Source organism: Cervus canadensis, chromosome 4 (assembly GCF_019320065.1).
Source record: "Cervus canadensis isolate Bull #8, Minnesota chromosome 4, ASM1932006v1, whole genome shotgun sequence".
Taxonomy (NCBI): domain Eukaryota; kingdom Metazoa; phylum Chordata; class Mammalia; order Artiodactyla; family Cervidae; genus Cervus; species Cervus canadensis.
In genome coordinates this window covers 90,652,268-90,665,227 of record NC_057389.1, presented here as the reverse complement: position 1 = coordinate 90,665,227, position 12,960 = coordinate 90,652,268, and the positions used below count along the sequence as shown (strand labels likewise).

Here is a 12,960-nt window from a genome sequence, read left to right as displayed (position 1 = left end):
ATGGACACTTGGATTGTTTCTCTTTTGTTTTGTTTTTTTCTACGCTGGGTCTTTGTTGCTGCTTGAGGCCTTTCTCTAGTTGCAACAAGCAGGGGCTACTCTCTAGTTGCAGTGCGAGGGCTTCTCACTGTCATGGTCTCTCCTGTTTCAGAGCACTGGTTCTAGGGCGAGCGGGCTTTAGTAACTGTAGTACGCCGCTCAGTAGTTGCGGCTCACGGGCTTCATTGCCCCTGAGGGTATTGCCCTTTGAAATCTTCCTGGACCAGGGATCGAACTCGTGTCCTTTGCACTGGCAGACGGTTTCCTAACCACTGGACCTCCAGGGAAGCCTCGTTTCCACCTTTTGACTCCTGTGAACAGTGCTGCTGCGAACATGGTGTACGTGGACCTGTTCTAGTCCCTGCTTTCAGTTCCTACCTATGAGCAGAATTGCTGGGCCATTCCACTATGTTTGACTTTTTTAAAAAAATATTTATTTGTTTATTTGGCTGTGCCGGGTCTTAGTTGTGGCATGCAAACTCTTAGTTGCAGCATGTGATCTAGTTCCCTGACAAAGGATCAAACTTGGGCCCCCTGCATTGATAATGCAGAGTTTTAGCCACTGGACTACCAGGGAAGTCCCCATGTTTGACTTGATGAGGAACCACTAGACCATTTTCCACAATGGCTGCACCATTTTACATTCTCACCCACAATGCACGAGGGTTCCAGTTTCTCCACATTCTTGCCAACACTTGGACTATTCTTTTAATAATACATTTTGTTTAACCCAACGTGCAAAAATATTGTCATGCCAGCTTGGGATCCGTGCAGACTAATGTACACACATTATACCACCTAATCCTCTCACCTCCATTCTCTTCTCATAGTTCATCGGCTTTCTTTGTCCTCTTCTTAGTCAACTCAGGAAATTCCTCTACATACATTCCTCCTTTGCAAGATTGCATCTGCTGTCCTATTTTTCCCAAGGCTAAAATAATAAATAAGGGTCAAGGAAAGGTAAGCTGGCTTACCAGTAAGGAGACACCCAAGAGCACATCTCCTGCTGACTCTGAAGTGGTATCTCATTGTGGTTTTGTTTTGCATCACTAATGATGCTGACTGGTTTCCTTTTTTTAAGAAAAAAAATACATTTCCTCTTGATTTAGACACATATTACTCATCCACCCTGGTTCACTCATATCCAACCATGTTGCCTTTTTCCTGTTCCTTGAAGTTGCAGCCCACACCTGCCTCAGGACTTTTGCACGTGCTGTTAGCTCTGCCTGGAAGGCTCTCCTTCCAGATACTGGTCTGGCTCCCTCCCACACTTCCTTTTCAGATATACTCAAATGTCATTCTCCTCTGGGACCACACACACATACCCCTGGGCACTTCCTGCCCACATTTCTTGCTACCTTATTTTTCTTTTTAGCTTGTAACACTATTTAACATGACTATATATGTTACTTTTTCTTTTTCCTTCTTTAATATGGCTGCACCAGGTGTTAGTTGCAACACATGGGATCTTCAATCTTCACTGCAGGATTCGGGATTTTTAGTTGCAGCAGGTGGGATCTAGTTCTCTGACCAGGAATTGAACCTGGGCCCCCTTCATTGACAGCATGGAGTTTTAGCCACTGGACCAACAGAGAAGTCCCTATGTTGCTTCTTAACCTGTGTGTGCATACTCAGTCACTCAGTCTTGTACAATTCTTTGAGACTCCACGCCCTGTAGCCCGTCAGGCTCCTCTATCCATGGGATTCTCCAGGCAAGAATACTGGAGCGGGTTGCCATGCCCTCCTCCAGGGGATCTTCCTGACCCAGGGATCGAACCCTCATCTCTTATTTCTCCTGCATTGGCAGGAGGGTTCTTTACCACTAGCACCACCTGGGAAGCCCCCAACATGCTGCGACTAAAAAAAAAATCCCACATGCCTCAGCGAAGATCAAAGATCCTACAACTAAGGCCCAGAGCAGCCAAATATATAAATATTTAAACACACACACATATACACACACACTGCAGAAAAAAACTGAAGCCAAGCCCAAGGCCTACAAAGGAAAGGAGACCTCGGGCTGCGGAGTGGCCGGATCCCTTCTCCTGAGGCTGTACTGTCCCCATGGTCCTTGTAACAGCACACTACATTTCTCTGATGCCTACTGTGTGCCAAGCCCTGTTGTAGGCACCAAAGAGACAGCAGTGAGCCTGGGGGCCAGGGCCCAGCCCTCCCACTGTCCATCACCGTCTGGTTAGGGCTCAGCTTGACCTTTGGGAAAGCGACAGGAGCTGGCCTGGCATTCACGGCTGGCCTTGTGGTTGCTAGGAGCTGGCCTGGAGCTCACTTGCAGTTGGGCGCTGGTGTTCTGCTGGACACAGATAATTTCACAGGATGCCTACATCAGACAAGGCCACTCTGTGACCATGGTGGAACAAGACAAAACAAGCCCGCTCCATCATGCTGTCTGAACACAGACAAAACATGAATACTGTCCAAATCATTACAGCAACCAGATGTGTCCCGGCTAATCTGAATGACTCTGAGTCTTTGCCAATCCCTGCTTTTTTTTTTCTTTAAAAAACTATTTTATTACTTATTTGGTTGCCTTGGGTTTTAGATCCTGCATTCAGGATCTTTCATTGTGGAATGCAGGCTTAGTTGTCTTGCAGCATGTGGGATCTTAGTCCCCTGACCAGGGATCGAAACTGTGCCCCCTGCTTTGGAAGGCAGACCCTTAACCACTGGACTACCAGGGAAGTTCCCAATCACCGCTTTCAAGTTGCTTCATTCCTTAGACTTTGTGATCAAGATTATTCAGTTCCTCCATAACAGCGTTACTTCTCCCCCTTGCTTCCAGACAGCATACAGAACCTCCCCACTCCTGCATCCTCCTTTTCCAGGCAGGCAGAGAAAATCAACATGGGCTTCCCCAGTGGCTCAGCTGTAAAGAATCCGTCTGCCAATGCAGGAGATGCAGGTTGGATCCTGAGTCAGGAAGATAAACTGAAGGAGGAAATGGCAACCCACTCCAGTATTCTTGCTTGGGAAATCCCGTGGACAGAGGAGCCTGGTGGGCTACAGTCCAAGGGATCGCAAAGAGTCAGACACAACTGAGCGACTGAGCATGCACACACGGCTGGACCAAAGCCCTCAACAGGACCCTGGGATGGGGACCAGGTGATGGAACCTCAACCCGGTGGACAAAACAACACTTTGCTTGAATTTAGTGAAAAGGAATTCATTCAGTATATAAGTCCTGGAGCTTGAATTCAAAGTATAGGGATGACAGACCACACACACACACACACACACAGAACTGTATTATCAACATAAAACCCAGTAATACACCAAATGTTCACTGTTGCAGACCCTAGAAGAAATGATAGTGAGGTGATGCCAATCACGTGTGGGCTAAGGCGGGGGGCGGGGGGGGGGGCGGGGGGTGGTGAAAAGAAGGGAGGGAGGAAGAAAGAAAGAGAAAAAGGAAAGGACGGAAGGAAGCTGTCATTCAGTAGATGATCTGGGGCAGCGTGAAAGAATCACCACCCTTACATTTTTATTTCATCTGTGTTTTTTTTTTTAAGAAATTGCTTTTTCCTTTAAATTTTTTTGTGTTGTGGTAAAATATACTTAAAACTGACCATTGTAATCATCTTTACATGTTCAGTGGCATTAAGTGAACTCAGACTGTAGTACAACCATCCCCACCGTCCACCTCCAGAACTTTTTCTTCTCCCTAAACTGAAACTCTGTCCACATGAAACATCCATTTCCCATCCCCCACCCCATTCTGAGGGTTTTTTGAATATATTATTTATATTTGTCCGGACATTAAAAAAAAAAAAAGAAAAAGAAGTCAATAGGACTTCCCTGACAGTACAGTGGTTAAGACTCTGTGTTCCCAATGCAGCGAGCGTGGGTTTATTTGCTGGTCTGATGCTGGGAAAGATTGAGGGCAGGAGGAAAAGGGGGTGACAGAGGATGCGATGGTTGGATGGCACCGTCGACTAAATGGACATGAGTTTGAGCAAACTCTGGGAGATGGTAAAGGACAGGGAAGCCTGCTGCGCTGCAGTCCATGGGGTCGCAAAGAGTCAGACACGACTGAGTGACTGAACAACAAACTGGGAACTAAGATCCCATATGCCATGCTGCATAGCCAATAAGTAAATCAATAAAAAGAAAGTCCAATTTCCAGCCAGTAAAAGCATCCAAGACACAGCAAAGTCCCACGTATTAAAACTTCCCTGGAAGCACCGAAGGCAAAGCCCAGACCCATGACATGCGTTGTACCCACTGCTGCAAGTAACAAGCCATGTGTGTTCAAATACATGTGTGTTCCTGGTGGTCTTGGGGCTGAAGGTGGGAAGCACAGATGTCTTTAAGGCTACACTGGAGGTCTGTGAGCCCTGGAGTGGCATTAAGAGGTATGGTGACTCAGACAGTCTGGTCCATCCTGTGCAGACAAGTGTTAGAAAGCTGATGAGAAATCAAACCTGGGGAAAAGCTGACAATGCATTCAGGTGGCCTCTGGCATCAAATCCTCCCCCACTCAAGTGGCTGCTATTGCCAGCCCCATTTTCCAGATGACAAAACTGAGTCTTCGAGAAGTCAAGTCACGAGCCAGACTCCCTTGAGCTCTCAGGGGGTAGGATCCTCTGTCCTTGCTCCTGATTTCCCCCTCGGTTGCCCCCAGAGTTGCTGGGGGACCCTTGTGACAGCATCGTCCCAGGCAGCTTATTGGGTCACAATGGGCAGGGCCAGACCACACTTGGATGAATCCCCAGATGGAATATCTGAGCATCCTCTGGGAGACCAGGGACTGAGGGAGTCTCGAGGGTCATGCCCATGCCAAGTGCATCTTCTAATACTCACTAGCTCCCATGTCCCACGTCGAGGTAGGTGCACTCTCTTCAACCCTGATCAGGAAACAAAATGAAGCTCACAGGAGCCCAGTTAATTATTCCAAGGTGATCCGGCTAGTCATTTCAGTTGTCAGATTCTCCTGCAAACTATTTGAAAGCTTCTTGATCTTCAGCTATTTTAGGTGGTGAAATGATCAGGGAAAAAAACCACTGTGGTTTCACTTAAAAAAAAAAATCCTTGATGTGTGTTTTCTGAAGAGATTGATGTGAACCAATAGTTGTGAGCTGAACCAGTCTGGGAGGGCTTCCTGAAGGAGGTGATGCTGGGTGAGCCAGGAGTGTTGGTGGTATCCAAGGATCTGGTCTCTGAGGGGCAGAGACGGGTGAGGGAGACATCTCAGCTCTGAGCAAAAGCCAGAAAGTCTCGGTAGGCTAAGTGGGGGTGTTGAGAGTCCGGAGCTAAAGGTCAGAGAAATGAGTAAGAGGTGTGTAAAATGCAGATAGCTGGAAGACAGAAAGAATAGTCAGGGCCTAGGAAAACTGCTGAGGGCAGGAAGACCAGTGAGGAGAGGGGTATGGCAGAGATGGGATAATGACCAGAACTTGGAAGAGACAGAAGTGGGTTCCCAGGTGTGAAGGAGGGGAGGGCCACGGTCTTCACAGCTGACTAAGAGTGAAGGGAGTGGGTTCCAGTAGCAAACTGTCAAACGCAGTGGTTAATTCTGCAGCTCTTCCTATCTCTCTGCAGCAGCTGCAGGGCCTTTGTACCTGCTGTTTCTTCTGCCCAGAATGTTATTACCACCACCACCTCCAATACCCAAATGCCCCACTGCCCATTTTTCCAGGTCTTTGCTCAACTATCATCTTAGTGATGCCTTCCCTAACTATTTTTTAAAATTTTCTGTTTATTTATTTATGACTGCACTGACTTCTCGTTGCTGTACATGGGCTTTCTCTAATTGTGGCACGCAGAGGGCTACTCTTCACTGTGTGTTTCTCAGTTCGGTGGCTTCTCTTGTGGTGCATGGGCTCCTAGAGTGTGGGCTTTGGTAGTTGTGGCTCCCACGGGCTTAACTGATCTGCAGCATATAGAATCTTCCCAGACCAGGGATCGAACCCATGTTTCCTACAATGGCAGGTGGATTCTTATCCACTGCACCACCAAGGAATGCCTTTCCTGACTATTTAAAACAACAAGGCTTCTAGCCCAAACCCTATCCTTTACTCAGTGTGACTTTTTCCCCCCAAGGCACTTATCACCTTGTAACTTACTCTTTAATTGATGTGATTACATTTATTCATTATTGTATGTTCCTGTTACCATCTCCACAAAGGTAGAGCTCTAGGCCTGTTGATGAACCCTCTCCGGGAGCCTAGAGCCGTGCCTGGCACACTCTAAATGCCAAATAAGTGATTATTTCTATCTCTACTTTCCCTGCGGGCAGGCAAAGGGGCTACACCTATTTCTTTTGGGCGGGGGTAAGGGACGCTCCACAGGGCTTGCGGGATCTCAGTTCCCCGATCAGGGTTGAACCCTGGTCCCTGGAAGTGAAAGCGAGGAGTCCTGGCCACTGGACCGCCAGTAAAATCCTTAAACCTGTTACTTACGATGTGTCCAACCCCGAGCCCACCTGCTCATTCCTGTCTCCGCCTCCTCGCAGGTGGCACCTCCCCCCGCTACGGCCGCGGGCGCCTTCCTGCCGTGCCCACTGTCCCGGCTGGACTTCCTCAAGGCCTCGCACTTCGCGCTGGGGCCGGACCCGCGGCTGCACGCGGACGCCAAGCAGTCCACATCGCATCGGGACTTTCCCGCCTACTCGAGCTCTAGCCGTGGGCCGCTGTGCCAGCCGCCGCCCTGCGCATCCCTCTTCCAAAAGGATGCGCGCTGGGCGGGCCAGGAGCGCCTGTCGGAGACGCGCTGCGCCTATGAGCCCCCGCCACCAATGCTGTTGAGGGAGCAGGAGCAGGAACTGGCGCGGGAGCGCACACTCGCCATGCAAGCCAGTCACCTGCACGTGCACGCGGAAGCGCGCGCCCGCACCGGCCTCTCCACCGCGCGCGCCGACTACGGCTGGCCAGAGCCGCCGGAGCGCGCTCGCGAACAGACCCGCGGCGCGCGCCTCATCTTCGACCGCGACTCGCTGCCGTCCGGCGACCGAGCCAAGCTGCGCATCCCGCCCACCACGTATCGGGAGTTCTTCCCGCTCCACGACTTTTGCCTGAAGCCCCGCGAGCCTGCCTGCCGCCTCTGTGAGTGCGCGCCTGGGCGCCCTAGGCAATTTAACCGACACACTTATTCTCGCGGCGAACAGGGATTCTGCTCCTCGCCCCTAGTGGACACCCGGCAGTGTCTGATGATCGTCTTTTTCAGTCTTTACGACGGGAAGGAGAGAACACTACTGTCAGACGGGAGTTGGGAGGCCAGGGATACTACTAAACATCTTACCACGCATAGGAGAGCTCCCCGCAGTAAAGCATTATCCAGATGTTGGCTTCCCTGGTGGCTCAGTTGGTTAAGAATCTGCCTGCCAATCCAGGAGACCCGGGTTGGATCCCTGGGTCAGAAAGATACCCTAGAGAAGGGAACTGCAACTCACTCCAGCATTCTTGCCCTGGAAACCCTATGGACAGAGGAGCCTGGTGGGCTACTGTCCACGGAGTCACAAAAAGTGGAACACAAACGACCGATTAACACTTTCACTTTCACGTCAAATGTCAACAGCGCAGAGGCGGAGAAACCCTGGAACCTCCTTGAGCCTCAGTTTCTGCATCCACAGAATGGGCACATCTCCCTTAGCTCTCCAGGGTGCTTTGCTGTGGGCAGTCATGAAGCTGGTTTGGGGTTAAACAAATCCGCTAAGTGTCCTCCACCTCCACCACCCAGCCCTGCCACCTCAGTAGCTGTGTGACTCTGAGGAAAGCAACCTCTTCCAGCCCCAGTTTACTCATCTGCAAAGTGGGTGCAACAACCAGTTTTATAGTTACTGGTGAAGCCAAAAGAGCCCCGAGTGCAGGACATGCCTGCCAGATAGTGAGCAACAAAGGGTTGCTATCATTTGTATGATTTTTCCGATTCTCTGACTCAGAGGAACCTGGGTCACAGCAGTGACAACCTGGAATCCTGACCACTAGGCCATCAGGGAACTCCCTTGTTGTCATTTAAAACATGTATATATATATATTTATTTGGCTGTACTGGGTCTTAGTTTTGGCCTGCGGGATCTTTGATCTTTGTTGTGGCATGTGGGGTCTAGTTCCCTGACCAGAGATCGAACGAACCCAGGCCCCATGCATTGGGAGTGAAGTGACCCCATGGACTATAGCCTGCCAGGCTCCTCTGCCCATGGGATTCTCCAGGCAAGAATATTGGAGTGGTTCTTCAGGGGATCAACCCAGAGATCCAATCTGCTTCTCCTGCGGCTCCTGCATTGCAGGTGGACTGTCTACTGCTGAACCACCAGGGAAGCCCGTGGAAGTCCCTACTTATTATTTTTGATGTTTTCCAGACAGGCCTTTGGCTAAGCTAGTCTGGACTGCCCACCTGCCCTTCCCAGGTGAGGAACAGAACCCCAGTGGTCCTGAAGCTGCCAAGAATTGATCCCATTCTCTCCCCTCTTGCTCATCCTCAGGTGGGCCCAATCCCCTCCAGTGGGAACACAAGAGACAGGATGACAACACCTCCTACCAGAGACAGTTCCAGGCCCTGCCAGGCCCACCTGCCTTGCCGTGTAAGAGGGTAAATTGAGACCAGGCTGGTGCTGCGGGTTGGGGGTCAGGGGGAGAAGCAGCGATGGGGGCTGGGTGGTCTTGCCCTCCCCACTCCTGTCCACCCACAGGTATCCTCCAGCATAGAACTGGGAGACTTCAAGATTGGCTACAGGCCTATGTGCACAGAGCAGAAACAAGCCTACAGGCCTCTGGATCTGCCCCTGGACAGGTACAAAGGAACCATGGCCTTTTCTACCAAGACAGGGTGAAAGGGCCCTCAGCGATACGTGGGGTGGGTCACCTAAGTCTCTAGGGTCAACACTGTGCCCTTGAAGTCTCCATCACCCACAGGCAAGACCCACTATTGTGCCAGATCACTCACAATTAGCACCCCACAGCTTGGCCATTGGGGAACCTGTCCCTCCCTCCCTTTTCCTGGGAGTTGTAAGGGCCCAGATCAGATGGATCCACCTCCTGCTTCCCATCCCCTTACCTGCAGGTATGACAAGGCCCAGGCCTCAGCCCACATCCACTGTGTGAACATCCGTCCTGGGGATGGCCTCTTCCATGACAGGACCACCAAGGGGGAACACTTCTATGCCCGGGAGCCAGGTGAGATCCAGCGGCCTGCCCGGCCCCCTCACTCTCACAGCAGCCACGCAGGGTTGCTCAGGACCTACTCTACCACTGGCAGAACCTTTCCTCCTTCACCACAACCAGACTCCGGAGTCACACATCCTGGAAGGAAACGGGTGTCCCGGTCCGGGCAGCCTCACCACCTCCACACAATTCTTCTACCGTCAGGTCAGCAGGAAGGCGAAAGGCTGCAGGGCGAGTCAGGGAAACGGGCTTTCCTCTGTTTCCCAGAGTGAATAATAGCAAGTGCAAAGGCCCTGAGGTGGGAGGGAGCTGGACCTGTGTACCGGGACCTCCTGGATCTATTTGCCGGATGTAGGGCGAGCCACTTAACCACTTCATACCTCAGTGGTTGTGTGTAAACTTAGATAACAGTACCAATTCCCAGCGCCATCACGTGGGACCCAGAGAGAGTATGAGCCGTCCAAGGTCACACAGCTCCCGCTTTTGAGCTTCATCCCCGGCCTTGGGACATCCACGACGAGGGGAGCTTCCCAGATGCCCTGTGGTCCTTACAGCCGCTGCGAGCGAGCGAGCCAGCCAGCCGCCATGTGCCTCATGAGACATTGCAGAGTCACATAACCCTAGGGGAGCCGTCGCTGCTCGGACAGTTCTTCCAGACCTCCATGGGCACGGACTATTTACCCCCTGGGATGCCAAAGCCGCCGAAAGCGCCCAACCTCCACCTGCAGCGAAGCAACCTGCCAGAGGGCACCGGCGGTGAGCGAGGCCCCGCCCACCTTGGGAAGCCCCGCCCTACCCCCCCTGTGGTCCCGCCCCCGGCCAATCCCACCTCGCCCACTGCCTGCCTCTGGCTCCGCCTCCTGAAGGGTTAGAACTCACGCCCTGGGCCAGGATTCCCAGCTCTGACCCTGAACAACCCCATGCCCTCGTCATAGTGACTCTCAGCAACCTACTCCATCTCTGCATGACTCCGCCCCTCTGGCGTGGCTCCTGTCTTCTCTCAAGACTCTTAGCCCTCCTCCTCCTCGGCAACACTCTGACTCCGCCCCTTGACCAGCTAGTCCACTCTTCCTGTCCCCCCACCAGCCCCTCGCCCCGGATCTTCTGCCCTTGCCCCGCCCCTGGCCACCTCCCCCAACCCTGGCTCCCTTACCCTCCCTGCCTCCTAACGCATCCTCCTCCCCTGACAACTTCAGCGGGAATCCAGGCGTCGCCCTTGAACCCTTGCCGCATCCTTAGTCTCCGGCGTCCTTTCCCCCTGGGCCCTGCCTTTCCTCCCTCAGCCCCTCAGCTCGGCCACCCCACCCAAATCTCCAGACGTAGATTTTTTAACCATGAACCGGAAGATGCTGAAGCCACACGGAATAGCTCCAGCCTCTGTGACCGAGGAGATGCTACAGCGGGTGAGGGAGGAGGAAAGGGTATCTCCTTAACCAGGTAACCTCTCAGATCAGAATTAGCCTCACATCTGCTCAGGGTCAGGCTTCCCTGGTGACTCAGATGGTAAAGAATCTGCCTGCAAGGCAGGAGACATGGGTTAGATTCCTGGGTCGGGAAGATCCCCTGGAGAAGGGCATGGCAACCCACTCCAGTATTCTTGCCTGGAGAATTCCATGGACAGAGGAGCCTGGTGGGTTACAGTCCATGGGGTCACAAAGAGTCAGACACGAATGAGTGACTAACACTTTCACTTCACGGCTCAGGGTCACTCTAGGGTCACCCAAGGCTCAGGGGCCCATCACAGTCAGCTCGGGCCACTGTGGTGAGCCACTTACATTCCAAGCTGAGGATGAGCTCAGAATCGCCTACGGTCAACAAGGCCGTGGGGTCTCTCCCGGGGCCTGCACTGATTTCTCTTCAGCTTCTCATCCAGCTCCTATGTCACCCCAACCTTTTGCCCACCTCCCCAGGACCCAGTCAGGGGCCAAAGCTGGCTGAGTCTCTCCCCACAGCTTTATGCTCCCAGGGTGGCCTGGGTGGGTCAGCCGCCCTCCAGGCTGCCCTGCCAGGCTCCCCCACCCTGACTCCACAGTGCAAGTATAGCCACTTGGAGCCACCGCTGGGTCAACAGCGCTTCTTCTCAACCCTAAACAAGGATGAATATACCTTCAAGTACCAGGGCCCAGCGGTGCTAAGATGGGACGACTTCCAGGAGAGTCACTTGCCCCTGGGCTCTCTTCATCAGTGGGGCTGTGGGGCTCGGAAAGTGGACACTCGGGTCCCCCAGACCCCTATCTACCCATGCCCTAGCCAGCAATAAACAGCGCTTTGGCAACCCATGCATGTGTGCTCAGTCGTGTCTGACTGTGCAACCCCATGGACTGTAGCCCACCAGGCTCCTCTGTCCATGGAATTTTCCAGGCAAGAATGCTGGAGCGGATTGCCATGCCCTCCTCCAGGAGATAGGGGGCTTGCAGGATGAAGGATGGAGGTCGGGGAGAATGTACAAGAGGGAATGACTCCGGGGAGAATCCCTTTTGCAGACCCTGGGTGTTGTCCCACTCTGGGCAGGGAGGCCATCCCAGTTTGTGCAAAGGCTTGGTGGTTGGATTCATGTAAGGAGTTTAGGTGCTGTCACAAGCTCTGAATGATGTGGGTGAATGACGCGGTGTCATGAGGCTGAGATCGCAGCCTCGTGGAACTGAATGGACAGAGTCCAAATCCTGATTCCACTATGTCCTGAAAAATACTCTTGGGCAGGTCATTTGACCCCTCTGAGCCTCTAGTTGCTTATCTATAAAATGGAGATAAATAATAGCTCTCTCTCATTGCATGTGTGCTGCGAGCTAAGTTGCTTCCATCACGTATGACTTTTTGCGACCCCATAGACTATAATAGCCTGCCAGGCTCCTCTGTCTGTGCGATTCTCCAAGAAAGAATACTGGAGTGGGTTGCCATGCCCTCCTCTAGAGGATCGTCCTGAACCAGGGGTTGAACCTGTGTCTCTTATGTCTCCTGTATTGCCAGATGGGTTCTTTACCACTAGCACCACCTGGACACAATCTCTCTCAGATTGTTATAACTGAGAAATGTATACACTAGTCAGGTCGTGTCTAGGAGTCAAGAAAGGAGAGTTTCCCTTCCAAGGATGAAGGAGAGGAGGAGGGGAAGGAGCTTTCAATCCTTGAGATGCTGGCTGGGGTTCAGAGGGGGCATGAAGGGGTGGACATGAGAACGACCCAGTAATTTACCCTGTCGTGAGCAGAAGCTGGAAGCTGAATGGTTGGTGCACTAGCTGGCTGGGAAACTGGCCCCCAGGTCAAAAGGGAAAAACAACAAAACTCATCAGGATATAATAAGGTCCAAGGGGGCAGGTGTTCAGCCAGAGACAGAATGAAAAGGGTAGAAAGGAGGAGGTCGGGGTGGGTCCCTGAAGCCAGTGGGTGACAGGGCTTGGCAAGTATGTCAAGGACCAGTACCTTGGACAGCAACCCACCATGACAATCTTGGAGGTCTGGTGTAATCAACACCAAGAAGCTGGCTCTATCTGGAATGATCAGATGGGTCTTGGTGGCCATACTTGGGTCCTACCTCGGCAGGCTGTTGAGAATCTGGTTTCAGGGAATGAATGTAGCTTCCTGACCCTGTAGACAGACCTTCACAAGACCCCCAATCCAATGGGCCACTAAGAGTCAGCCTCAAGCCTGGCCAGGTGTCCTTTCCCCATGGGCAATAGTCCTGTGAGACCAGCCTGTCATTTCCACAGGAAGGAGAGGAGTCCAGTTTGAGGTCCTACTGGGACAAGATGGCCCTTTCAGCTGCAATCATAGTATCCACATTGACCATGAGAAGGTCTGCTAGAGGC

The 12,960-nt window shown here is 52.3% G+C and overlaps 1 protein-coding gene across 1 annotated transcript; it reads left to right on the top strand.

The window, feature by feature from the left end:
- Nucleotides 1-4,865: 4,865 nt before the first annotated feature.
- On the top strand, nt 4,866-11,861 carry TEX45 (testis expressed 45). Its single transcript, XM_043467581.1, has 10 exons — nt 4,866-4,880; nt 5,596-5,611; nt 6,474-7,097; nt 8,477-8,583; nt 8,684-8,784; nt 9,055-9,167; nt 9,250-9,359; nt 9,710-9,911; nt 10,473-10,558; nt 11,188-11,861. The coding sequence occupies exons 1-10, from the start codon at nt 4,866-4,868 to the stop codon at nt 11,413-11,415; spliced, it is 1,602 nt and encodes a 533-aa protein (XP_043323516.1). The 3' UTR covers nt 11,416-11,861.
- The last annotated feature ends 1,099 nt before the right edge of the window (nt 11,862-12,960 follow it).

Bases quoted from the DNA above. Each gene is read 5' to 3' on its own strand.
- TEX45 (XM_043467581.1), top strand. The intron at 8,584-8,683 runs GTAAATTGAGAC...GTCCACCCACAG, and splicing joins CTGCCTTGCCGTGTAAGAGG to GTATCCTCCAGCATAGAACT. The intron at 10,559-11,187 runs GTGAGGGAGGAG...CTGACTCCACAG, and splicing joins CCGAGGAGATGCTACAGCGG to TGCAAGTATAGCCACTTGGA.